Source organism: Dendrobates tinctorius, unplaced genomic scaffold (assembly GCF_039654945.1).
Source record: "Dendrobates tinctorius isolate UK_male_01 unplaced genomic scaffold, ASM3965494v1 ptg000084l, whole genome shotgun sequence".
NCBI classification, from domain to species: Eukaryota; Metazoa; Chordata; class Amphibia; order Anura; family Dendrobatidae; genus Dendrobates; species Dendrobates tinctorius.
The window spans coordinates 9962238-9988920 of NW_027361752.1; the positions used below are offsets into that span (position 1 = coordinate 9962238).

The 26683-nt window shown below is 45.9% G+C and overlaps 1 protein-coding gene across 1 annotated transcript; it reads right to left on the reverse strand.

The window, feature by feature from the left end:
• Nucleotides 1–435: 435 nt before the first annotated feature.
• On the reverse strand, nucleotides 436–17810 carry CHMP2B (charged multivesicular body protein 2B). Its single transcript, XM_073584440.1, has 6 exons — nucleotides 17646–17810; nucleotides 11919–12010; nucleotides 9527–9721; nucleotides 9306–9408; nucleotides 5155–5261; nucleotides 436–1925 (listed from the first exon to the last, which is right to left on the reverse strand). The coding sequence occupies exons 1-6, from the start codon at nucleotides 17677–17679 to the stop codon at nucleotides 1812–1814; spliced, it is 645 nt and encodes a 214-aa protein (XP_073440541.1). The 5' UTR covers nucleotides 17680–17810; the 3' UTR covers nucleotides 436–1811.
• Between the last annotated feature and the right edge of the window lie 8873 nt (nucleotides 17811–26683).

The following is a 26683-nucleotide window of genomic DNA, read 5'->3' on the forward strand; positions in this document are numbered from 1 at the left end:
TTCGTTTAGGTGTTTGGTTAGTGGTGCCTCTTGTTTAATGGTCTTACAGCCTCTGGTAAAGTGTATATACTGACAATGTGACACTTGTATAGCCCATAGGTGGACTTCTTTTCACTAAGCATGTGACTTAAGAAGGCAACTGCTTGCTAGTTATTTGATCACATGAATTTAGCTTATGCCTACATCTTTCTCACTTTATCAACTTAGACTATTTAGTGCTGATGCATCACACACAAATTGATTACAAAAATTGAAACAGATTGTAATGTAACAATAAGTAAAAAGCCAAGGGGTTGACTACTTTTGCAAGCCACTGTGTTTTGCATGGAGCTGTTTACTCATGTAACCACTTGTAATTCTTACATATAAGCTTTCATCCCTGTATACACCAGGGCTGCACACAGTTCTTCCTCACAATCACTTTGCAGAGAGAAATTGATGGTTATGAAAAGGCTTTAATTTACAAAGGCACAAAATCAGAGGTGGAAGGTACATGAAAATGCAATAAAACCATAGATTCCAACTTCCCAAAACTTAAGAGCGGGCTGCAAGAAAAAAGGCAAATCAAATATATAGGAAGGAGAAATAGTTTCTGAAGCTCGTATTGTACGGAGGTGAAATACGGCATCCATAGGCTTCTGTCTATGACATCTTCATATACTTCTCATGAAGTAGTACTGAGATAATCACCTCAACAAGCATTGCTCTTAGAGGAGAAAATCTCCATAATACAGCACATTCACAGGTACCATATGGCAGCGCACTGTGTGCCTACAGCGCCATAGTGCGGAGCCGCACTGTCCAGTGAAAACACATTGCCACCTATCCAGTTATAACGTGTTGATCGGTGAGGGCCCAACCACTGGGACCGACACGTAGAGCAGGATTCTGTTCGTATGGAGTGGCAGAGCGCATGGTCGATTTGCGCTTCTGCAGAGCACTACACTAGGCTTTTTCTGACAGCCCCATAGAGAATGAATGAAGTGGCTCTGGGGCATTGTACCGTGATTAAAATGTTCAATCATAGATAAAAACTACCCATTCTGACAATTGATGCAGGTTCCAGTGATCGAATCTCCCCCACCCCACCAGTCAGCAAGTTATCACCTATCCAAGTATCCACCTTTTTCACTGGACAACCCCTTTAAGGCATTGTGCGGCTGTTGCCTGTCGCTCACTGTAAACTGCCAGTGATTAGCTTTCATCTGCATATAACCTAATGTACAGATATGAAAACCTGCGACTATTGACCTCACATCCGATCATTTGCTGGTTGATAAACCTCTGGCTTAGGACAATCCCAATACGTAACCACTGTGCCAGTATGGGGAAATTGTGGACCATCATGTGCCAGATAACTGTAGTGTAACACTGGAGCTTTCTGTACAGCCAGTCCTGATTAAGGTGCAGAAATGGAGATAACAGGTAACATTATAGGAATAAAGGATACGTAATAGAAGACCCCGATATGACCACTGGATTGTAAGCATGCAGGGGAGGAATCTGGCACCATGCACATGGCGATGGAAAGGAATAGATCTAGAGTAATAAAAGTAGGAGCGACTTTACAAAATCGTAAACGGCAGCTTCAGGACGTCCGCGTCTCCTGACACAGAGGGGAATTTGTACAGACTGTAAGGGTTAATGTCTATGTACAGGTACTACTATTATACAAGGCCATTTAGCGTCTGTTAGCAAATGAAAGACACCCTTGTTCTCCAGTCCTCAAAAATAAATCCCGGTTTAGACTGATCCATTAGAAACAAGATACAAGTCCACATGTAGCAGGGAAACTTCCTACGATCGGGCCGTTAATCTACGCCCAGAGCCTTCAGCTGCCGCTCAATCTCTTCATCCGAGATGGTGGTGGATTTAGCGGAGGACGCGGAGGGTAGGCCTTTGGCCGCTGAAGGTGCTTTAGCCATCTAAAACAATAATAACGAGAAGGTTAGAGGAGAAGAAATGTTTCCGAGAACTAAGTAGGAGCAGAATGTTCCTTCTGAACGGCGGCTTCTTGAAGCATCAATGGCATTCAATGTATGGAGGGTCCAGACATTGCATATTCTTACTTACAAGCAATACCGCAGAATACCTCCATAATCCGAGTGTGTACGCGCAAACAGAAGGGTGGGAAGAGTCCGATGCGGTGATCCTCCCAGATGTACAATAAAGGGAACCCCAGAGTATTCTCATGGTACACCGCATCATTGGTGATAGGACCGACATTTCATTCCTGTTCCAGGCAAATGGCAGAACAAGACGGAAAAGATTGGTGGAGCTTTCCACGACGAGATGTATAAATGTGGTTTTTATTCGACACGTTTCACCACACATCTCACTTCTTCATCAGGAAACAACCACGTGGACACACTGACAGGGAAGACAGGTTTAAATGAACGGATCTCACAAAAAAGGCTCCAAAAGCTCGATTGTTTCCCGAGAAAGAAGCGAGAGACTAGATCACTTGGCACCGAATGTTCTTCACTTCTTCAGCAGCGCAGAAAACCACCAATTCTTCCTTCTCGTTCTGCCACTGGTCTGGCAGCCTGCGGATCGGCTGATTACCTAAAAACAAGCGTTTTCACCTACGTCATGTTAGTATATCCTGCTTTCTAATAAAATCAGGTGCCGTGTGAGACCCTATTTTACGTTTATTTGCTCTCCTACTATATTCCTGTTCCAGGGTTATGGAATCAGAGAGTTATATGAATATATTCTTTGCCCAAAACGAGCCGAGCAGACACTGGTTGGACAGTGTCAGTATGTTGGGACACACCACATCACGTTGGCAGAGAAGAATGGTTGTTATTCATATATTTCCAGGAAGAGTAACAGAGGAATGTATGATGCAGTGTATAGAGAACAGTTACTGTAGCATGCAATTACAGTGGGAATATACAGTCATATGTAAAAGTTTGGGCACCCCTATTAATGTTAACCTTTTTTCTTTATAACAATTTTGGTTTTTGCAACAGCTATTTCAGTTTCATATATCTAATAACTGATGGACTCAGTTATATTTCTGGATTCAAATGAGGTTTATTGTACTAACAGAAAATGTGCAATCTGCATTTAAACAAAATTTGACCGGTGCAAAAGTATGGGCACCCTTATCATTTTCTTGATTTGAACACTCCTAACTACTTTTTACTGACTTCCTGAAGCACTAAATTGGTTTTGTAACCTCATTGAGCTTTGAACTTCATAGCCAGGTGTATCAAATCATGAGAAAAGGTATTTAAAGTGGCCACTTGCAAGTAGTTCTCCTATTTGATTCTCCTATGAAGAGTGGCATCATGGGCTCCTCAAAACAACTCTCAAATGATCTGAAAACAAAGATTATTCAACATAGCTTTTCAGGGGAAGGATACAAAAAGTTGTCTCAGAGATTTAACCTGTCAGTTTCCACTGTGAGGAACATAGTAAGGAAATGGAAGAACACAGGTACAGTTCTTGTTAAGCCCAGAAGTGGCAGGCCAAGAAAAATATCAGAAAGGCAGAGAAGAAGAATGGTGAGAACAGTCAAGGACAATCCACAGACCACCTCCAAAGACCTGCAGCATCATCTTGCTGCAGATGGTGTCACTGTGCAAAGGTCACAATACAGCGCACTTTGCACAAGGAGAAGCTGTATGGGAGAGTGATGCGAAATAAGCCGTTTCTGCAAGCACGCCACAAACAGAGTCGCCTGAGGTATGCAAAAGCACATTTGGACAAGCCAGATACATTTTGGAAGAAGGTCCTGTGGACTGATGAAACAAAGATTGAGTTGTTTGGTCATACAAAAAGGCGTTATGCATGCGCTGTATTGTTGACCGATGCACAGTGACACCATCTGCAGCAAGATGATGCTGCAGGTCTTTGGAGGTAGTCTGTGGATTGTCCTTGACTGTTCTCACCATTCTTCTTCTCTGCCTTTCTGATATTTTTCTTGGCCTGCCACTTCTGGGCTTAACAAGAACTGTACCTGTGTTCTTCCATTTCCTTACTATGTTCCTCACAGTGGAAACTGACAGGTTAAATCTCTGAGACAACTTTTTGTATCCTTCCCCTGAAAAGCTATGTTGAATAATCTTTGTTTTCAGATCATTTGAGAGTTGTTTTGAGGAGCCCATGATGCCACTCTTCATAGGAGAATCAAATAGGAGAACTACTTGCAAGTGGCCACTTTAAATACCTTTTCTCATGATTTGATACACCTGGCTATGAAGTTCAAAGCTCAATGAGGTTACAAAACCAATTTAGTGCTTCAGGAAGTCAGTAAAAAGTAGTTAGGAGTGTTCAAATCAAGAAAATGATAAGGGTGCCCATACTTTTGCACCGGTCAAATTTTGTTTAAATGCAGATTGCACATTTTCTGTTAGTACAATAAACCTCATTTGAATCCAGAAATATAACTGAGTCCATCAGTTATTAGATATATGAAACTGAAATAGCTGTTGCAAAAAACAAAATTGTTATAAAGAAAAAAGATTAACATTAATAGGGGTGCCCAAACTTTTACATATGACTGTAAATATTTACTGAGGCATTATGCATAGAGTAATCCTGTCTGTTATAGTTTTTCAGCTGAAGTACAGATTTCACTCCAAACACTAAGCGTCTGTGCACACGCTGCAGATTCTGTGTACAGTTTATTGTTATCCTATGGGATTTCAAATCCGCAGTGCACATGCTGCGGATTTTTCCGTGCGGAAAAGCTGTGGTTTCAAATCCGCAGCATGTCAATTCTTTCTGCGGATTCCGCTGCGGTTTGCCACCTATTCCATTGTCCAGGTGTCAAACCGCAGGAGAAAACCGCTGGCCAATCCGCAGGAAAACCGCAGGTCACTTTACCTGCAAATCTTCGCGGAAAAATCTGCAGGAGAATTCGCTGCGTGTGCACGCAGCCTAAAACGTTCTGAGGGTAAGTTCACACTTTACTTATTCTGTGCAGATTTTTCCCATACAGTATCTGCCACAAAATCCACATGTACTACACACAGATTTTGGTTCAAATTTACGGCAGAATATTGCAAACATTGAAATTTGTGCCGAATTCCGCACAGAGCATTGACAGGCTGCAGATTAAGATCCGCGCCTCATGTCAATCCCCGCGCGGGAACGTTCAGCAATGTGTCACTGATCTGACCGTTATTGCACTTAGTCCATTACCTTTCCTGAGATTTCAATTCCAATCTCATCCAACACCTGGTTCACAATATCCTGGCTTTCCTCCTCGTCTTCAGAGGCATCAAAGATGTCATCCAGAGTGTCGTTTACTGGAAGGGATACAAGAGAGTGTCAGAGTGCTCTGGGAGGCCCACTGCACACAGTCATTAGCTGGGGATTTAAAATGGATTAGAAAAAGGAAAAAACTAATTGTAAAAGAACCTGCAAGGGGAAAAGTGACCGTCTATATGCCTGACCCCTAACATGGCGTGAGAGAAAAGCCCATCAGACATACAGAATATATACTGCTACTTATACTTCACTACGGACAATACAGGTAAGGGGTCATCAGAAAACCATCTACGGTGTAAGCCAGGTTTCTATGTTGTCCCTTCACCCCCTGCCCGATTTCACCTCCCTGACCAGGACAGGATTTTCAATTCTGACCAGTGTCACTTTATGTGGCAATAACTCTGGAACGCTTCAACATAACCTCGTCATTCAAGGATCATTTGTGAGGACATATTGTACTTTAGAAACAACAGAAGACTGACCGCCACTTTCAAACAGAAGACAGGTGTGTCCAGATGCTTAATAAGTGCAGCCATCTCAATAGACAACCAACCAATAAAGCTGCACTCTGCAGAGCTATAGCTTGCAAACATGAAAGTGCTATGCCCACCAGCAACGATTATTCACAAATTTTAGGTTTTCATTTTAGAGCGCTAAGGGGCATTTGAATTTAGGAGTGCAAAATTTGATGATTTATTTGGAGGGAAAGGAGTTATTTCACTTTTCCAGAGCCTTTGTGCTACCAGTAACGTGGACGCCCCTATATTTCTGTTAACAGATGACAGACCTGAGCCAGGGCTTGCTTTTTTTGTGAACTGAGTTGAAGCTTTTATTGGGAACATTTCACATAACGTTTGGGATCACATTTATCTGGAGCCCAATGCTGACCACTTACTTTAGGGTTTCAATCTAAATCTCAGAGTGATGTGATTCAGATGAAACCCCCGAGGGATCCATTCACTATAATGAGGCAGCAGTTACTCTGGACTCCCTCTGTTCAGTATTGTTCTTTTCAGAAGTGCACAAAACTGTGACGGACTACACTTTCACGCTCGCCTAGAGAGATGGACACCACTAGATTCACAGTGCCTCCATCTGCCTCATTATAGGGAATCTTCCGCCGGGTGTTCCATCTGAATCACATATTTCAGAGATTTACACGGAAACCCCAGTGAAAGCGCTCAGCGTAGAGCACAGGATAAGTCAGCACCGAGCCTTAATGCAATTTTTTTTTTTTTAGAGAGGTTTATGCTGCTCACCATGTTATAAACATGATAAGACAGCTTTATTTTTGTGGGTCAGTATAATTACAGCGATACCACATTAATATAATTTTTTTATGTATAGCATCTTTTATACAATATAAACTATTTTATAGAAAAAAAAGAATAGTTTTTGCCAGGACTGTGGAGTTCGTGTCTATTTTGGCGGAGTCTGAATAAAATGGGCCGATTCCTAAAATATATAATAAATTGGGTGCAGTAGTACAATGCAGGATGTACTGTAAACTGTCAAAAGAATTTGAGAAAGTTAAGAAATGTCCTGATTTTGGCTTTTAGATAACTGGGAGCGTGGAGAGAGGCGGGAAGGCTGCGCGGGACGCCGGAAGGTGAAAATAACAATATTTTTTATTTTAATTCTATTTTTTATAGGGATATGGTACCCACAGCCCGGAGGACAGTCTCCTCCGGACCGTGGGTACCATCCGCAAATGTTCCGCTTACTTTTCGCATGGTGTGCACAGCCACATGCAGGAGGTAAGCGGCACAATGCAATCCCATGGGTGCGGGATCGCCGCGATTCCACTAAATTAATGAGCATGCTGCGTTTTTTACCGCGAAGCGATTCCGCCGCGGAAAAAAAATGCAGCATTAGCACAGCATTGCGGAATCCCATAGGATTGCATGGGATGCTTATTTTTCGTGGCAAAAATCGCACGTTTAAAACCGCCGCGAAAAAACCGCAACGTGTGAACGTAGCCTAAGTTAAAGCTCGGGAACCCCTACCTGACCATGAAGTATAGGTACGTCAAAAAGTCCCAAAGGGGTTATTTTTAATTTTGTTTCTTTATCATCACTATTTCGCTCTTTAGTATATAAATATATATAGAGAAATGGTGATATGGAAAGTGAAAAAAACTAAAATCTCTATATAACTAAAATTGTGCAATTATCAAATATTGACACTGGTCACTAAGCCTAACATTAATTTCATCCTTCCCGTTCTGTACCGATGCCTTTCCAGTAGCCTCATTATCATCACAGATGGGTAACACTGGATTAAGCATTCACAACTGGTAATGTCACAGCTCACCTCCTGCCCTCACAATGACCTCTGCCCAGAATTAAGCAGGCTCAAATTATAAGTGAAGACAGCTTCTATAGAAAGGATAGGGTCCGAGTAAGCCTAATGTTATTAAAGGGAATCTGTCAGCAGCACGATGTGAGGGTAGTGCAACCGATAACAGGGGTGTGTGAGTTGTTCAGCAGCTTACTTTCGTTTCAATACAATAAGTGTTTTATCAGCAGGAGGTTATCACTGCAGGACTAGGTGTATTTAAACCGTGGCATGCAAAAAAGGAGAGTCACAAACTTGATGACGCATGAAAAAAAACGCAACAAACAACAAAAAATACATAAACAAGTAACCTAAATTAGATAATTGGATCAGAGATGATGAGGACAAAATGCTACATGAACAACTCCCCAAATCCTTATGGTGGTGGGAGCACAGCCTTATATTGTGAATGAATCCACTTCTGATCAAAATAAACCTGCATAGAAAAATCTCATGTTTATTCAGTCTTGACTTTAGTTTATGAAAAGGTTTTGTGGTTTTTGGAGGTAGGAAGGAGAGAGAGGTGGGAAGGATTTTCAAGGTAAAAAGCTTTACTCTGGGAAGTTTTAGGAGGAACATTTTAACTTTTTGCTTTACTGAAGCAGGCCTGAAGTTCTGGAACATATTCTGTAATGCTATAGATAAGCCCCCGATGTAACCTGAATAAGAAAAATGAGTTATATTATACTCACCCAGGGGCGGTCCAGTTTTGGTCCGATGGTCGTGGCTCCTGCGCAGGCGCACTGCTCTGTCCTACAGTGCGCAGGTGCCGGGAGATGGCAGAGCAGTGCGCCTGTGCAGGAGCCACGACAGGCATCAAAGAAGAGGACGTCACCGTTAAAAGATGGGAGGCGCCAGACCGGACAGCAACACCCATCGGACCAAAACCGGACCCGGACCGCCCCGGGGGTGAGTATAATCTAACTCATTTTTCTTATCTTTCAGGATACATCGGGGGCTTATCTACAGCATTACAGAATGCTGTAGATAAGCCCCTGATGGCGGTGCCGGCAGTTGATACTCGAAATATGGGGTGACAGATTCCCTTTAAGGGCCTATTTATACAGAAGACCAAGTTATTCGACATAGCGATCTGTACTAGACACCTACGAGCGTAAAGACCGCATAGTTATCGGCAACGCAAGTCCCGTTTACACAGGACGACTCATTGCTGGCAACGATGATTTTTTGCTTTGCTCGGCGGCCTGTTTACACAGCAAGGTAATTGTGAAACTGAAGTTTTTCACAATGCGCGTTCACGATTATCTAATGTGTAGTTGAAACTTTAGGCCAGGGTCAGACTTGCGAGAAACTCGGACGAGTCTCGGACGTCAACACCCGGATCGGAGCTTTCAGCTGTATTTATTTCTATGCAGCTGGACATTCCGATCCGAGTGCCGGCGGCAGTGTCGGGTATTGACGTGTGAGGCTCGTCCGAGTTTCTTGCAAGTCTGACCCCGGCCTTAAGACTTTTGATTGGACAGTCTTTAATTATCAGCAGGTTCCATCAGGAACTGCTTCAAAGGATGGACATGCCCTTTATTCTTCCTCCATTAAGCATTTTACAAAACCCCCTTCAGGAGAAGCCAAAAAGGAAAAAAAAAAAAAAACTTGCATGGAATGAGCGGTGACTGATCGCTCCTCCCGCCCTCCATGCTGGGATTTATGATAAATGCTAGAATACTTGGTGCAGTCTACTGGGAACTTGATTATTAATAAGCTGGAATGGAAACCTGGACACTTACTCATTTCTTCCGTCATTTCCATTTTCATGTTTTCTTTTTGGAAATTTTGCATCGTCTGCAGAGTTTTCTGTGGATCCATTTTCTTGTTCACGGCTTGCATGGTCTAAAATAAAATAAAAAAAAAAAATTAATAACTGTGTTCTGTAAAACCTGCCGTCCCTGAGGAGGCGAAACAATGAAGCGCAGAGTTCATTTCAAGGCTGTTAGATAACTCTCCTTACTTTTGCTGTAGTTGACATTGCTCCCGCCATCTTCATCTGTGAGCTCATGACTTTGGTCTGCGTCGACATGGAGGTGACTTTGGAACTAACGGCGTAAGTTCTGGTTTTCTGCTTACGTAGCTGTACCAGCTGTTTTGCTAGAACTCTGCAGGCGTCCTTGTTACCCGTCTTGGCCATCTTCTTGATTTCCATTTCCTGGGAAATAAAAATGAAATTCAGGTGAAGGAGGATGGGTGGAGTAGTTCCCTACAAAGTTAGGCGGCCATAGTGACGTGGGTGCAGGCAAAAAACAATGAAGGGAACGTAGTAGTGAATCAGCTCTGTCGCCTCTTCTTCTCCAGCTTGATCCGACCTGTACTAATCCTAAAGCGATGGAATATTCTGAGGATACACCATCGGCCGATTTGATAGGAACACCCATTTAATTATATTGATATACTCAATAGGACAATGGTTGTCTAAAGCAGTTCACCCCATTCGAGGGTGCGCCTGCCAACACACCTGTACAAAAACAACCAGCAGAACTGTGAACACAGCTCTGGAGAACACTAAACACCGTACTTAAAGGGGGTTTCCCACAAACAAAGTACATTTTAATTAATAGATCTTTGAAATGTAATAAATTCCACAATTGGATGTTTAAAAAAAAAACAAAACAAAACCTTCCTGTGCTGAGAAAGGCTGTGTGCCCACGATGCAGATTCTGCTGTGGATTTTTCCGCGCAGATTTGGCTAAATCCGAGGAAAAATCCGCAGCATGTGCACTGTTTATTTTCCATTGAATGTAAAGATACTGCAAAACGCAGCAGAATCCGCAACGTGTGCACACACCCACAATCTTATGAATGAGCCCCTGCTGTGTAATCGCTCAAAATGGACCGACTCCAAAAATATCTAAAAAATTGGGTACAGTAGTACAATGCAGGATGTGCTGTAAAGGTTTTTATAATAATTTGAGAAAATTATGAAATGTCTGATAAATGTCTGTTCTGCTCCTGATCTCAGGATCTGGGCTTTTAGTTAAGATGAATCTGTGCTGCACTTTATGCACATGCTCAGTAGTGACCAGTGCTGTGGTGTCATAGATGAGATGAATCTGTGCTGCACTTTATGCACATGCTCAGTAGTGACCAGGGCTGTGGGGTCATAGATGAGATGAATCTGTGCTGCACTTTATGTACATGCTCAGTAGTGACCAGTGCTGTGGTGTCATAGATGAGATGAATCTGTGCTGCACTTTATGCACATGCTCAGTAGTGACCAGGGCTGTGGGGTCATAGATGAGATGAATCTGTGCTGCACTTTATGTACATGCTCAGTAGTGACCAGTGCTGTGGTGTCATAGATGAGATGAATCTGTGCTGCACTTTATGTACATGCTCAGTAGTGACCAGGGCTGTGGGGTCATAGATGAGATGAATCTGTGCTGCACTTTATGTACATGCTCAGTAGTGATCGGTGCTGTGGGGTCATAGATGAGATGAATCTGTGCTGCACTTTATGTACATGCTCAGTAGTGATCGGTGCTGTGGGGTCATAGATGAGATGAATCTGTGCTGCACTTTATGTACATGCTCAGTAGTGACCAGTGCTGTGGGGTCATAGATGAGATGAATCTGTGCTGTACTTTATGTACACGCTCAGTAGTGACCAGTGCTGTGGAGTCATAGATGAGATGAATCTGTGCTGCCCTTTATGTACATGCTCAGTAGTGACCAGTGCTGTGGAGTCTGAGTCAGGGAAATCCAGGAGTCAGAGCTTTGGCTTACCGAGTCCACAGAATAGGTAGGAACATGGTTTGATTATACCACATCGCCCGACCAGAGGGAAGCAACATACTATAGAGACATTGCAGCACGGGATCGCAAATGATTCCTTTTGTGAGGCAAAACATTTTACTGTCCGTTTTAAAGCAACGATTTACAAAAAGAATCAGCTGTGATCCCGTGCTGTCCTGTCTGTATACTCTCTTCTGCTTCCTCCCCTGCCCAGGAGCTGTGGTATGATTAGACCATGTCCCAGCACAGTCAGACACAGCAGGGGCACATTTATAAGATTATCTCAGCCCTGGGACACTTTACTTAAACACATCCAATTGTGGAAATTATTATTATTCCAAGATCTATTGATTAAAATGTACTTTGTGGGACGATCGCTTTAAGGAAAAGCAATGAAAAGCAAATACAAAAGTTGTCAGATGTTGCATTTGGATTAATGAACACATATGTTAAGAAAACAAGATATTGATGTTCTGCCCCCACTCAGACACAGCCCTATCAGGCTTATTATTAGCGGACATACTATATAGCCGCTCTCTAATCTTCCACCTTGGTAATGAGACATTCAGTTACAGAGGACGCCGTGCGCCCTGACACGAGCGGCGCTAACTTACCAGCTGTTTCTCCTGCTTCTCCAAGGCTGCCCGGTCTCGGGTTATAGCCCTCTGAGTGCCTCTTAGCTCCTTATTCTGCTCCTTTATTATGTCTGGAAGACACAGAAAAGACATTGGACATAAATAAAAGGGCCCATAGAAATGTCTGGCGACTCTCCGGGTGATCCCCTAATTCTTCTGCCGTGACCACGGCAGACAATAGGACTTTATGAATGTTTGCATTAGACATGCCGGGGTCAGATGGGCGATGCCTGGTGAGGGTTGTAATAATCTGCCGGAGCTGCAGGACGACTTGCACGTATGAATATTTAATAGGGGAAGATCCAGGGACATGGAGTCTCTGCTCCAGCAGCTTAAAAAGCAGCCGCTGCCTTCTGGTTATGAGAGCGCCGATGATCGGATGGGGGAAAGGAGAGAATAAACATAGCTCAGGGGGCGCATTACACCTAATTAGGGCGTTTAGAGCCTTAAAGGGCCAGGGAAGCGGGAAATAATCACAGCTGTAAAGGAGACGTCTTTACAATCCGGCACTGCGCTCGGGGTAACACTTGAGAGGATTTGCCAGAGCCGTGTTCTCCAGCTGGTTACACCTTCTACTCCCAGCTTGCTCTAATCCCACAGGTACAAAGCACAGGGGAAAAAAAAAAAAAAAGATAATTTTGTTCGAGTCCCTGTCAACGTAAAAAAAAAGTTTATTAATAAAAATGCCAGAAACTTTCTGCTTCTCAATAAGTTTTCACACCCTCCAGAACATAAATGACAACCTGTTCCTTCACTTAGTGCCAATTCCTGGGGATCGAAGCGGCAAGATTATGGAATTTTCAATGTTCAGAAAGGATTAATACCCTTACTGAACGATATACATTACCCACACTACCGACCGGAGGGAAGAAAGGACGTTGTATCCATCACATTGTAATAAAGGTACAATGGTAAAGTCTCCAAAAAAAACAGAGACTTGAGCTGGTCTTCCGGTGCACGGCCAGGACTCCATGCACCACCGTCCTTGTGTATCCACGAGGCTCCGCTTTGCAGTTCATCCTCCATGACCTGGAATAGATCTGGATTCTTGCCCCCAGTATGCCCACGGCCATGTCGTAATGGGGGGGTTGGTGATGGTTCTTCCTTCAGTGATGCCAGGATGATCTGTGAATGTGGTCGGAGTGGCAGGGCTGTGCCCAAGATAAGCAAAAACGGCAGCCAATCCAAAGTGGGAGGGCAGGACATACAGACTCACGCATCTAGCGACACCAGAGGAGACCGTGCTTAGTATGTGGATTTTTTTTTCTAAAAGAGGGGCTTAAGAGAAAAAAAAAAAGGAAATATACAATACGGAGCCAGCACAGCAGAATGTAATGGGCACCGGCTTGCACCTAGCTGCTTGTCTCAGGACAGTATTGGATATAAAGCTAATTTATGTGCATGAAACTTCTCTTAATCTCTTACTGGTTTTGTCTATATTATTTTATTAAAACAATATGTATTTCAATGCAAAGTGTAATCTGCTATTTACTATTTATTCTCTTAAACTACAAAAGTAGTAACTTCTTACACTTGTCCATGGCCCCAGGGGGGCTTCAAGCTTTCGTGTAGTAAGACACCACGGAGACCCCATCCATCACACCTCTCTGGAGATGCTGCATGGACACACAACTCTACAGTAAGTCAGCCTGCCACCATGTCACCGGCACGACAGGTCAGACAGTCTCCCATTGTACATGGGGGGGGAATTCCTCATTGGTTTATAGATAATTGAAAGGTAGAACAACACTAGAGGCACTGTAATAAATACAGAGGTGTTTTAGAAGAAAGGAACGTACATGTAAGGCTTTCCACGAGGAGGAGAACAGCAGTGTGAGGTAGGAACACAGGAGCCCATTCTCTGCTGCCGCAGCCTGGATTACATTTCACTGCAGTGTGAAGACTTTCCACTAGAGGGAGCAGTCAGCTAATACATTAGACAGAGATACAGTATATACCTGTCAGGAGGTGATCACCACATTGCAGGAGGCACAAAGTAATCTGCAGATTACTGCTCTGTGTATTACTAGGGCTGCTGATGTTCATAGCTGACAATGGAAAAAACAGAAATAGCTCATCATGAGATCACTCCACTCCTATACAACAGGACACCAGCGATACAGAAGTAGGTACACAATAGCTGAGTTATAATATGTTGCCAACTGTGCATGGCTTTCTTGAATATATCTGGTCTTTGAAAACTTCATAAAAAAAAAGTCTACCTGGGTAAAGTCTAGTGACCGTTATAGAGATTCCACCGGGTCTCATCTACAGTAATAAAAAAAATAATATGACTAGAGAGTGTATACGGCCGCAAGTACTCAGAAGGTCACTGGCTTCCAGCATAAAAGAGAGAAACGCAAATATTTACAATTCAATGAAGGGAATGTATAAAAGAGTAAACACACAATATCCTCCCGGAAACACTGCTCCTGCACCGATCTGTCCCCTTCTGACGGTCAGTAACCATGTCAGGAGTGCAGGACTCCGATGCCGCGTCCAGAGGGGTCTCCTGCCACCGGCCAGGGCCATTAGTATGGCTCACGACAGCGTGATGTTCGTACTCAGCAGGTTCCTTACAGAAACATCTCTTCCAGCCCTATATGACTGGGCTGCTCCGGCAGTTTTTCCAAGCCCCCGTTCATATGGAGGGAGGATAAATCCTCGGCCTGCGAGCTCGTCCCGGTAACCGGCCAGAGGCGAAAGGGATTGCAGGAAAAAAAAGTCTTAATTACTTTTAATCCTCATCTATCCAGTATAGCGGTGATGTGGGAGCGGCCACAACGCTCCGCCGTTACTGTAGATCAGGTGATTGGTGCTCCGGCTTCAGCCATCGGTTAGATTTTGTACATTTCTTTCCTTGTCTTCTAATTACGGGGCACATATTTCATTACAATCCTTGGAGGATCTGCATTCAACTGATAAATGCATTTTTTTTTCAACGATATTTGAAAAAAAAAAAAAAATTATATTTTATGTTAATACAACAGCAGATGATTACGGTTCTACACTCAAACATGAGTATCTAGAGTACAATCCTTCCTGGCGCAGTTATAGATCTACATCTGTACATTGTTCTTCCCTCCGATAGTTCTTGCCGCTCATTCGCTTTTGTTACATCTGGCACATCTCGCCTGTGAGTCACTTTTCCGCCCCTGCCCCTTTCCGTCACCTGATGAGCTGGTGACGTCGGCTCCGAGTCATACGCCGAATCACGTGGGGAAACAATCGTTACAAGAACTTCCGGGGAGACGCTCTATCTATCTATCTATATACACAGGAACATGCCTCATCCAAACCGGAGAAATACTGCAGGCAAACAAAGGGTGCAGAGCTCAGCAGCTACGCCAAAGTGCACAGTTCCTGATGTAGCAGAGCTGAAGAGGACACTGATGTCATCGCTGCTGCAGAATATATGCAATGAGATAACATATAACACTGCTAGGTCTGCAGTCCCATGTAATGCCACTACATGCAGCTCTGCAGTCCTAGGTCACACCACTGAAGGTAGCTCCAAAGTCACTTGTAACACCATAGCAGGTTGTTCTGCAGTCCCATGTAACATCAAAGCCGTTAGCCCTACATTTCCATATAACATCACCACATGCAGCCCCATGTAACAACAGCACATGATGCCAGAAGTCTCTGCTTTTCTGCAATCTCTGCTCCATCTCTAGGAAGTTATCACAATGATACAAGAGCTGTCCGTCTACAGATCAGAACGTATGAAGACGCCCCCAATATATACGTAACCGGGATAGAAATCCCCCGGACCCCAGACAGGAGCTCCCGGACCACCCTGATGTGTCTGTGACAGGAACTACAGGGAGGGAAGCAGATTACACCGCAAATATCACAGTGAAAAGAAAGTTTCTGTACATCAATCCAGAGTCCCCTCCAAAATCCCCACAGAGATTATACTGAGGGAGATGTGGCTGCGGCACACAGACACTGCAGCGCACACACACACACACACACACTGCAGCGCACACACACACACACACTGCAGCACACACACAAACTGCAGCGCACACACACACTGCAGCGCACACACACACTGCAGCGCACACACACACTGCAGCGCACACACACGCACACACACTGCAGCACACACACACACTGCAACACACACACACACACTGCAGCACACACACACTGCAGCACACACACACACACACACACACACACTGCAGCACACACACACACACACACACACTGCAGCACACACACACACTGCAGCACACACACACACTGCAGCACACACACACACTGCAACGCACACACACACACACACACTGCAGCACACACACACACACTGCAACACACACACACACACTGCAACACACACACACACACTGCAACACACACACACACACTGCAACACACACACTGCAGCACACACACACACACACACACTGCAGCACACACACACACACACACTGCAGCACACACACACACACTGCAACACACACACACACACTGCAACACACACACACACACTGCAGCACACACACACACACTGCAACACACACACTGCAGCACACACACACACACACTGCAGCACACACACACACACACACTGCAGCACACACACACACTGCAGCACACACACACACTGCAGCACACACACACACTGCAGCACACACACACACTGCAGCACACACACACTGCAGCACACACACACTGCAGCACACACACACACACTGCAGCACACACACACGATGCAGCACACACACACACACTGCAGCACACACACACGATGCAGCACACACACACAGACACGATGCAGCACACACACACACACACACACAGACACGATGCAGCACACACACAGACACACACAGACACGATGCAACACACACACACACACACACACACAGACACGATGCAGCACACACACACACACACGATGCAGCACACACACACAGACACGATGCAGCACACACACACACACGATGCAGCACACACACACACACAGACACGATGCAGCACACACACACACACGATGCAGCACACACACACACACAGACACGATGCAGCACACACACACACACGATGCAGCACACACACACACACACACACACACACACACACGATGCAGCACACACACACACACACACACACACACACACACACACACACGATGCAGCACACACACACGATGCAGCACACACACACACACACGATGCAGCACACACACACACACACACACACACACACACACGATGCAGCACACACACACGATGCAGCACACACACACACACACGATGCAGCACACACACACACACAGACACGATGCAGCACACACACACACACACGATGCAGCACACAGACACTGCAGCGCAGCCGGGCAGACACAATGATATCTGTGCTGGGGACGCAGCCTGGCAGGATGGGGAGGTCAGTGACAGGGCGCTGCAGGGCACAGGAGGACGAGGACGGACAGGTGTTCAGTGCAGGGGATGATACCGGGGGGCAGGGAGCGCTGTGTGACGCTGTGTACGGCGGACTGTGTGCACAGCCTGTGGGGCGATCAGTGAGAGCAATGCCCCCAGACATCACCCAGGAAGGCGGACACCTATAGAGCGCAGGACAAGTGCCACAGGTACGAGGGCCGATGAGCAGGCGGAACTGTCATAGGGCCACACAGTAAGGTGAGGGGCCAGACAGCAGGATCACACCGTGGGGCATGATGACGCCACTCACCGTCCACCGTCTTCTTCTTGAACAGGGAGGCCATGTCTGCCGCTCGAGCTCCACTTCCCCGTTCACTCTGCAACCAGGAACCGGTTACTCAGCTTCTCTCCCCCTCGTCTCACGTGATTTTTCAAAGCCCCGCCCACCACCGCACCACGTGCGCCATCATTATCGCACACAGCCCCGCCCTTGCCGTCACGTTCGCGTCACTGTGGGGAATCACATCCAGTTTTGGCCACATGACCGGGGTGACGGCGGCTCAGCTCCCCGTGATTCCTGCTGTTGGATTGTGTATAGCGGTCACTGCAGACTCATCATGTTATGGGGTCATGTGACCGCGGCGTGCCGTTGTCATGGAAACTGCTGTGTGCACACGATGCGGATATCCAGCGGATCCGCAGCGGATTTTTCCGTGCAGACACGCTGCATATCTGCATTGAGATGTACAGTAGCATAGAAATCAATGAAAAAAAAAACGCTGTGCAGACGCTGCAGATTTTTCTGCGCAGTTTTCCCGCGGTACAAAATCCGCAGCATGTCACTTCTTTTGTGCGGTTTTCCATCTCCCCTGTCACCAAATCCGCAGGGGGAAAACCGCAATGGAAAACCGCACAAAAAACGCATGAAAACCACAGTAAAAATGGAAGAAATCCGCAGGAAAAATCCAGGTCACTTGACCTGCGGATTTCTTCCATTCTGCACGGAAAAATCCGCAGGGCAAAAAAGTCCGTCTGCACTCAGCCTTAATGTGATGATCACACAGACAACAGCGGCAGATATCGGCCGACCATCTGCTGTGTGCTCTGCTCCTGCGGCGGATGATGATCTGTCAGGTAGAGGCCTAGTGGGAGCCTGGCGGGTGCACATGGAGGTTCCTGAGGGCGTGTAGTGGCTCCTCTCTGAAGCGCTATGCACACTAACTCCTAGATGTGCAGTATCGCCAAGCTTTTTATGCAGCAGACTCTAAATTGGGTTTTTTTCCTAAAGCATCTTTTTTGTATCATAGAACCACCCAAACCACGTAACAATAACGTCAGCCATTTTATTGGTTACTATTAAAAGCAAACCCATATCATAAAATATACTGACAGGCACCGAGACAAAGACTGAGCGAGGAGCATTCCCAAACAGTGACACAAGTCTACGACCATAACGGTTTATGTGACAGTCACGACCATAGAAAACAATGGTGCACGAGTACGACCATAGAAAACATTGGTGTATGAGTACATCCATAGAAAACAATGGTGCACGAGTACGACCATAGAAAACATTGGTGTATGAGTACGACCATAGAAAACATTGGTGTATGAGTACGACCATAGAAAACATTGGTGTATGAGTACGTCCATAGAAAACAATGGTGTATGAGTACGACCATAGAAAACATTGGTGTATGAGTACGACCATAGAAAACATTGGTGTATGAGTACGACCATAGAAAACACTGGTGTATGAGTACGACCATAGAAAACATTGGTGTATGAGTACGACCATAGAAAACATTGGTGAACGAGTATGACCATAGAAAACATTGGTGTAAGAGTGCGACCATAGAAAACATTGGTGTATGAGTACGTCCATAGAAAACAATGGTGCACGAGTACGACCATAGAAAACATTGGTGTATGAGTACGACCATAGAAAACATTGGCGTATGAGTACGTCCATAGAAAACAATGGTGCACGAGTACGACCATAGAAAACATTGGTGTATGAGTACGTCCATAGAAAACAATGGTGTATGAGTACGACCATAGAAAACATTGGTGCATGAGTACGACCATAGAAAACATTGGTGAACGAGTATGACCATAGAAAACATTGGTGTATGAGTGCGACCATAGAAAACATTGGTGTACAAGTATGACCATAGAAAACATTGGTGCACGAGTACGACCATAGAAAACAATGGTGCACGAATACGACCATAGAAAACATTGGTGCATGAGTACGACCATAGAAAACAATGGTGTATGAGTACGACTAGAGAAAACAATGGTGTATGAGTATGACCAGAGAAAACAATGGTGCACGAGTAAGACCATCGAAAACATTGGTGTATGAGTACGTCCATAGAAAACAATGGTGTACGAGTACGACCAGAGAAAACAATGGTGTACGAGTACGACCAGAGAAAACAATGGTGTACGAGTACGACCAGAGAAAACAATGGTGCACGAGTACGACCATAGAAAACAATGGTGCACGAGTACGACCATAGAAAACATTGGTGTATGAGTACGACCATAGAAAACATTGGTGTATGAGTACGTCCATAGAAAGCAATGGTGTATGAGTACGACCAGAGAAAACAATGGTGCACGAGTACGACCATAGAAAACAATGGTGCCCGAGTACGACCATAGAAAACATTGGTGTATGAGTACGACCAGAGAAAACAATGGTGCACGAGTACGACCAGAGAAAACAATGGTGCACGAGTACGACCAGAGAAAACAATGGTGCACGAGTACGACCAGAGAAAACAATGGTGCACGAGTACGACCATAGAAAACATTGGTGCACGAGTACGACCATAGAAAACATTGGTGTATGAGTACAACCATAGAAAACAATGGTGCACGAGTACGACCAGAGAAAACAATGGTGCACGAGTATGGCCATAGAAAACATTGGTGCACGAGTACGACCATAGAAAACATTGGTGCACGAGTACGACCATAGAAAACATTGGTGTATGAGTACAACCATAGAAAACAATGGTGCACGAGTACGACCAGAGAAAACAATGGTGCACGAGTATGACCATAGAAAACATTGGTGCACGAGTGCGACCATAGAAAACAATGGTGCACGAACACGACCATAGAACACAATGGTGCACGAGTACAACCATAGAAAACATTGGTGCACGAGGAAAGCACTTCTCTTTGATGAGCATATTCCCCCTCGAAATGTACAGGGGTCATCAGACCAAGGATCACCACTTAGGTCCAATCACCCATGAAGAAAGAAACAATAAAAGCTCGCTGGGTTATGATCCTCATATCTGGCATCTACAGCTGAGGGAAACGGCGTGCGACCCACAGCTAAGACGTCAATTCCAGTGCATCATACACAGCATCGTATAGATTGCAAAAATGATTTTTCGCCCCTATTCCGTGAAGCTAAGTTTAAGACTGCGACCACAGACGCTGCCCAGCCGACGCCTCCACATCGCCCGACCACGACGACGTGGTGCGAGCGTCCCAGGTGGGGACGGAATGTGGACCCACTGGACCGCATAGTGTAACCTGGACCTACCCAGACTAGGGAAGGGCAGCGAGCAGGGTCTGTGGCAGCTGAGCATGTGGACAAGGTGGCAACGTGCAGAACTACATGACATCGCACGGCTTCAGGTATGAAGAACATAAAGTTTACTCAAACGAAATCACAGTACATATAAGAAGCATAACTATGCCAGGCTCCCAGTTCCGCACATCAGGGAAAGGTACACGTCTCAGGATAATAGATGAAGGCATGAGGAGATCACGGGTTGATGCAGTCCAGGATAATCTGGCACAGGCATACTTGGATGGCCTCTCTCTCAGGCCTCAGTTGTAGCACAGGCTCAGCGGGAGAACATCAGACACCAACCTCGGATAGACGTCAGACGATGGCAGGGGTCATCACGGGTTGATGCAGTCCAGGGTCATCTGGCACGGACATAAAAGGATGGCCTCTCTCTCAGGCCTCAGGCATAGCACAGGCCCAGCAGTAGAACATCAGACACCGACTCAGGACAGACATCATCACAGGGTGGACCCCAGGGAACCGGCAGCACATCGGGACACAGGCAGGACAGGAACATCGGCATGGCAACACAGCTCATCTGCTGGTTACATCCAGGCAGGGCCGTCACCGAGAAACAAGGCTGGAGACTCCCCAGGAACATAGGCGGGACCGACTCTGGAGCACAGGCAGGACCACGGACCAGACATCTGGACACAGCCAGGACACCCAGGACCACAGACCAGACATCGGGACACATCAGGACACAGGTTGGACATCAGGACACAGGCTGGACATGAAGACATCAGGACACAGGCTGGACATCATGTCATCAGGAAGGACATATAGACATCAGGACATCAAGGCTCCAGGCGGACATCAGGTCTCAGACAGGACAGCTAGACGTCAGGACACCAGGTCATCAGGAAGGACATCTAGACATCAGGACGTCAAGGCACCAGGCGGACATCAGGTCACAGGCAGGATATCAGGACTCGGATAGAACATCAAAACACTGGCATCGGACTCCGGACATCTGGCAGCGATCGACAGGCTCCGAACATCAGGCTGTGGACATCAGGCTCCAGACACGAGGCCGCAGTCATCAAGCTCCGGACATCTGGCAGCGATCAGCAGGCTCCGGGCATCGGGCACGGAAGCATAGGATCTCGACATCTGGCGGAGGACGTCAGGCAGTGGACATCTGGAAGTGGTCGTCAGACACTGGACATCAGGCCGCGGTCATCCGGCTCCGGACAAGAGGCCACGGTCATCGGGCTCCGGACATCTGGCAGCGACCTAAAAAGGAACTCAAGCGATCTGGTGCAAGCCCCGCCGGGTTGGACTGGAAGTGGCCAGGGATTGCACTGAATAACAAGCTGAGCACAGAGTAGCAGAAACTCAGGAGACACACCAGACTCCTACTTCCAAGATGAATCCAGGTTAGATCACAGAAAGTCAGTTGGCAAAGAGTCACAGTCACTGGGCACAGGGTTCAAGAAACAGAAGGACTTCAGGAACATAACACAGCAGGAAACAGGGCTAGGACTTCATTACACAGCAGGAATCAGGGCAAGGACTTCATAAAGCACAGGGACCAGGATATTCTGCCTCCTGGAGGGCTGACAGGACAAAGACACAGAGACCAGGATATTCTGCCTCCTGGAGGGCTGACGGGACAAAGACACAGAGACCAGGATATTCAGCCTCCTGGAGGGCTGACAGGACAAAGACACAGAGACCAGGATATTCTGCCTCCTGGAGGGCGGCAAGACAGGCACAGCTCACCTAGAACTGCAGGCAGGCAGGACAGGCACTGAACACCAAACAGAAAAAGCAAAACTCAGAGACATAAGGCGAAGCTCTGGTAACGCCCCACAGGGCAGGGAAACTTTATATAGGAGCTGCCTCACAGCGAATGGCTGGAGCAGCAATTCTAGCACACAACCATTTCTCATAAAAGCAGGGGAGGTGTGGCCACGCGCACCCTAGGCACAGCCAGACACAAATCAGCATTGCAAAGGACACCTGGCAGGAGCTGCAAGCCTGAACACACATGGTAAGTCATGCAGAGTGCAGAGGACCTTTCAACCCATGGATAACTTTCCACAGCAGCAGTCAGGGACTTCACAAGCGGCTGGTCATGCAGAGCAGCGTAACCACACACGCATGCATGGCTAAAAAGCAGAGTCAGGAACTGAGCAGCATCCACACAGATAACTGACAACAGCATTCCAGCTCATTAGGGGGAGAGGAGCAAAGGGTTAAAGCAGAGACATGCAGAGTAACGCTAGAGAAACAAGGTACAAACACACCGGCGTTACACTAAGTAAGATACAAAAATTGGCACCAAGGATGGACAACCCTTTTCACCACTTTTTGCGAAATCTGAAGCGGTTAAAAGGCATTCAAAAGCCTGAACATGTGAACAGCGAGTCATTGTTGCACAGAAATGCTTATGTTGTTTTTTTGAGTGTTTTCTAATGTTTTTTTTTCAGACATAATCTGCCTGAAAAAAGCGTTGTGTGCACATATCCACAGTTTTTGGAGCAGAATGTCGCTGTGTGCACATTGTGTATTTTAGGCCGGGTTCACAATAGCGTTTGAATCCGCAGCGTGGTGCTGTGGACTTCTTCCCTTAAGCACCGCCTACATCTGCAAGCTTCCTGCGAACCTTTCTTTGACATTGGGTACGCAGGGACATGCGTTGTATGCGGATGCGTCTGCATGCGGCGTATTGAAGTGCCCTCCAAACGCAACATGTTGCATTTTCTTGCATGCGGGCACATCAAAACTCCGCATGCGGACGCATCCGCATACAATGCATGTCCCTGCGTACCCAATATTAAATATAGGCACGCAGGACGCATGCCGAAGTAGGCGGCGCCATGCAGAAGTAGGCCGAGCTTTAAGGAAAAAAGTCTGCAGCACCATGCTACGGACTCAAACGCTAATGTGAACCTAGCCTTAGATGCTGGCGTTGTCATCGGAGTTTTAGTTCACAAAGCCTCTTCTGGAGTAGAGATGAGCGGACACCTGGATGTTCGGGTGCCAGAACAGTACCCAGACCCGAACCCGGACGGGAACTCGAATGTTCCATCCTTACTAGTGAACCTGGATTCATATAGCTTATACGGGCAGCTAAACCGCTATACCGGGGGTCCAATAAGAAGACTGTAGGTTTAATCTGTGCTTTATTGAACGTGATGGTATATTGGGGGGCAGTGAAATGACGATGCTGACGTAGGGAGAGAAGATGGATGAGGTGCTTCTAGTATGCAAGCTTGATAGAAAATGGGAGCCTGGACAGAAAAAGGGGGCTGGAATAGACCATGATGCCTTGAAAACTTACCCAGGGTACATTGGGAATTGGAGGGAAATCAAGAACGAAAATGAAACCAAGATAGAATAACACTGTAGTTATTATTTTTGGCCACTAGATGGAGCCAAAACGGTGAACATCAGTATCTATGAAAAACTGAGCATTATCACTGAATTTATGTTATCAAAATAGACAGTCAAGAGTCAATAATTATGTCAGAGACAGAACACTCCCTGTCTGGCATTGAACGGGTGCCACCATTCCTATCCTCTGAAGACAACAATAGGACCAGCTCAGTCACTGGTCTGGAGAATGTCTTAGGTCCATCTCCTCGTTCCATCCTTACTTGGGAATGTAGCAGTCACTAGTCCAAGTGGCCACTGGTTTCGATGGGCCTGACAGTCTTTAACAAGGACGAGGTCACCAATCCGAAGATTAGGCCTGGTAGATTGCTACTTTGTCCGTGGCTGCAGGGTAGACAAATATTGTTTGCGCCACCTGTCCCAGAATGTATTGGCAAGACTTTGTACCTGCCTCCATTGGCACTTGTAGTGGTCCTGTTTTCTGGGTGAGGAGAGTAGCTGTAGTCTTTGTATGAAGTGTAGACACCTGAGGGCGGATTTCAGCACCTGAGTCCTCTCTCACAAGTTCAAAGGTGTCTGTGTACAATAGTTTTGGTCCTGAGAGCCATGTTGTGCTCTCTAGTTGACTTGCGTCAACTGCTCTAGTTGCATGATCTGCAGGGTTTTGGTCCGTGGGGATGTAATGCCACTGTTTTGGATGAACTGATCTCCTAATTTGTAGCACTCTGTTGACATAAACATAGAATCGCCTGGTTTCATTGTGGATGTATCCCAGGACTACTTTGCTGTCTGAGTAGAACTTGGCTTGTGTCAGGTCGAAATCCATTTCGGATGTGATGAACTCTGCTAACTCGACGGCTAAGACTACAGCACAAAGTTCTAACCTTGGTATGGTGTGCTCTGGTTGTGGAGCAAGTTTGGCCTTTCCCATAACGAATCCAATGTGGCTCTGACATCTGGAGTCCACAGTTTTGAGATAGACAACAGCAGCAATTGATTTGACAGAAGCATATGCAAATACATACAGTCTTTGGTTCTATCTCTGTAGACGGTACAGGGGTGTATGTCCTTGACACATTCAGGTTGGAGAGGGCTGCTAAAGAGTTCTTCCACACTTCCCACTGGATTCTCTTGTCAGGTGGCATAGGTGCATCCCAGTCAGAAGTCTCCTTAGTTAAGTCTCTTAGTATGGCTTTGCCTTGTATAGTTACAGGAGCTGCGAAACCTCAGGGATCGTACAGGCTGTTGATGGTAGACAGGACACCTCTGCGTGTGAAAGGCTTTTCTTCCTGGCTGACCTGAAAGGTGAAAGTGTTTGACTGTAGATTCCAGAGAAGCCCGAGGCTGCGTTGCATTGGTGTGGGGTCTGACCCCAGGTCCAGGTCTCTGAGACCGTTACACAAGTCTTGTGAAGGGAATGCTGTTATGAGTTCTTGGCTGTTTGAGGCTATTTTGTGAAGCCTGAGGTTGGAGCAAGCAAGCATCTCTTGGGCTCTCCTGAGAAGACTGATGGCAGTCTCATTTGAAGGCACGGCTTTCAGACAGTCATCAACATAAAAGTTTTTCTCTATGAATTGTTTGACATCTAATCCGTATTCTGTTTCTCCTTCTTGAGCTGACCTTTTAAGTCCATAAATGGCGACTGCAGGAGAAGGGCTATTGCCAAAGATGTGCACTCTCATGCGGTACTCTGTGACCTCTTTAGTAGCATCATTGTCTCTACCAGAAGAATCTTAGGAAGTTCCTGTCTCTTTCTCTCACAAGGAAACAATGGAACATTTGCTGGATGTCAGCGATGAAAGCAATGGAATCCTTACGGGAGCACATAAGTACTCTCAGCAGTTTGTTATTGAGGTCTGGTCCTGTCAGTAGAAAATCATTCAGGGAGACATTATCAAAGTTAGCACTGGAGTCAAACACCACTCTAATCTGGCCCGGTTTCTTAGGGTGGTATACTCCAAACATGGGTAGGAACCAGCATTCTTCAGAGTCATTGAGAGAGGGAGCTAATTCTGCATGGCAGTTCTCAAATATCTTTGACATGAAGGAGAAGAAGTGATCTCTCTTCTCTGGCTTCTTTTGCAGATTGTGTTTGAGAGAGGAGAAATGTTTTAATGTCTGATCTCTGTTGTTTGGTAGATGTGGTCTGTGGGTTCTGAAGGGGAGTGGTGTGACCCAACTGTTGGTCTCATCTTTTACGAGTCCTTTGTCCATTACCTCCAAGAACAACTTGTCCTTTACTGACATTGCTACTTGGTTGTCTTGCTTAGTTCTCTGGAAGACTGTGCACCCCAACTGATCCTCATAGCTTCCTGACACCATACTGCTGTCATGAGTAAAATCTATTAAATGATTGTGTAGTTGGATGCTGTGTGGTAGTTCCTTGACATGGAACTCATTGTTGCAAG

What these genes read in the sequence shown, in the direction of transcription:
- CHMP2B (XM_073584440.1), bottom strand. Translation starts at nt 17,679, where the DNA reads ATGGCCTCCCTGTTCAAGAAGAAGACGGTGGACG. An exon ending in CAATGTCAACTACAGCAAAA is followed by an intron (nt 9,409 to 9,526) that starts GTAAGGAGAGTT and finishes ATTTTATTTTAG; the next exon opens with ACCATGCAAGCCGTGAACAA. An exon ending in GAATTGAAATCTCAGGAAAG is followed by an intron (nt 1,926 to 5,154) that starts GTAATGGACTAA and finishes TTATTGTTTTAG; the next exon opens with ATGGCTAAAGCACCTTCAGC.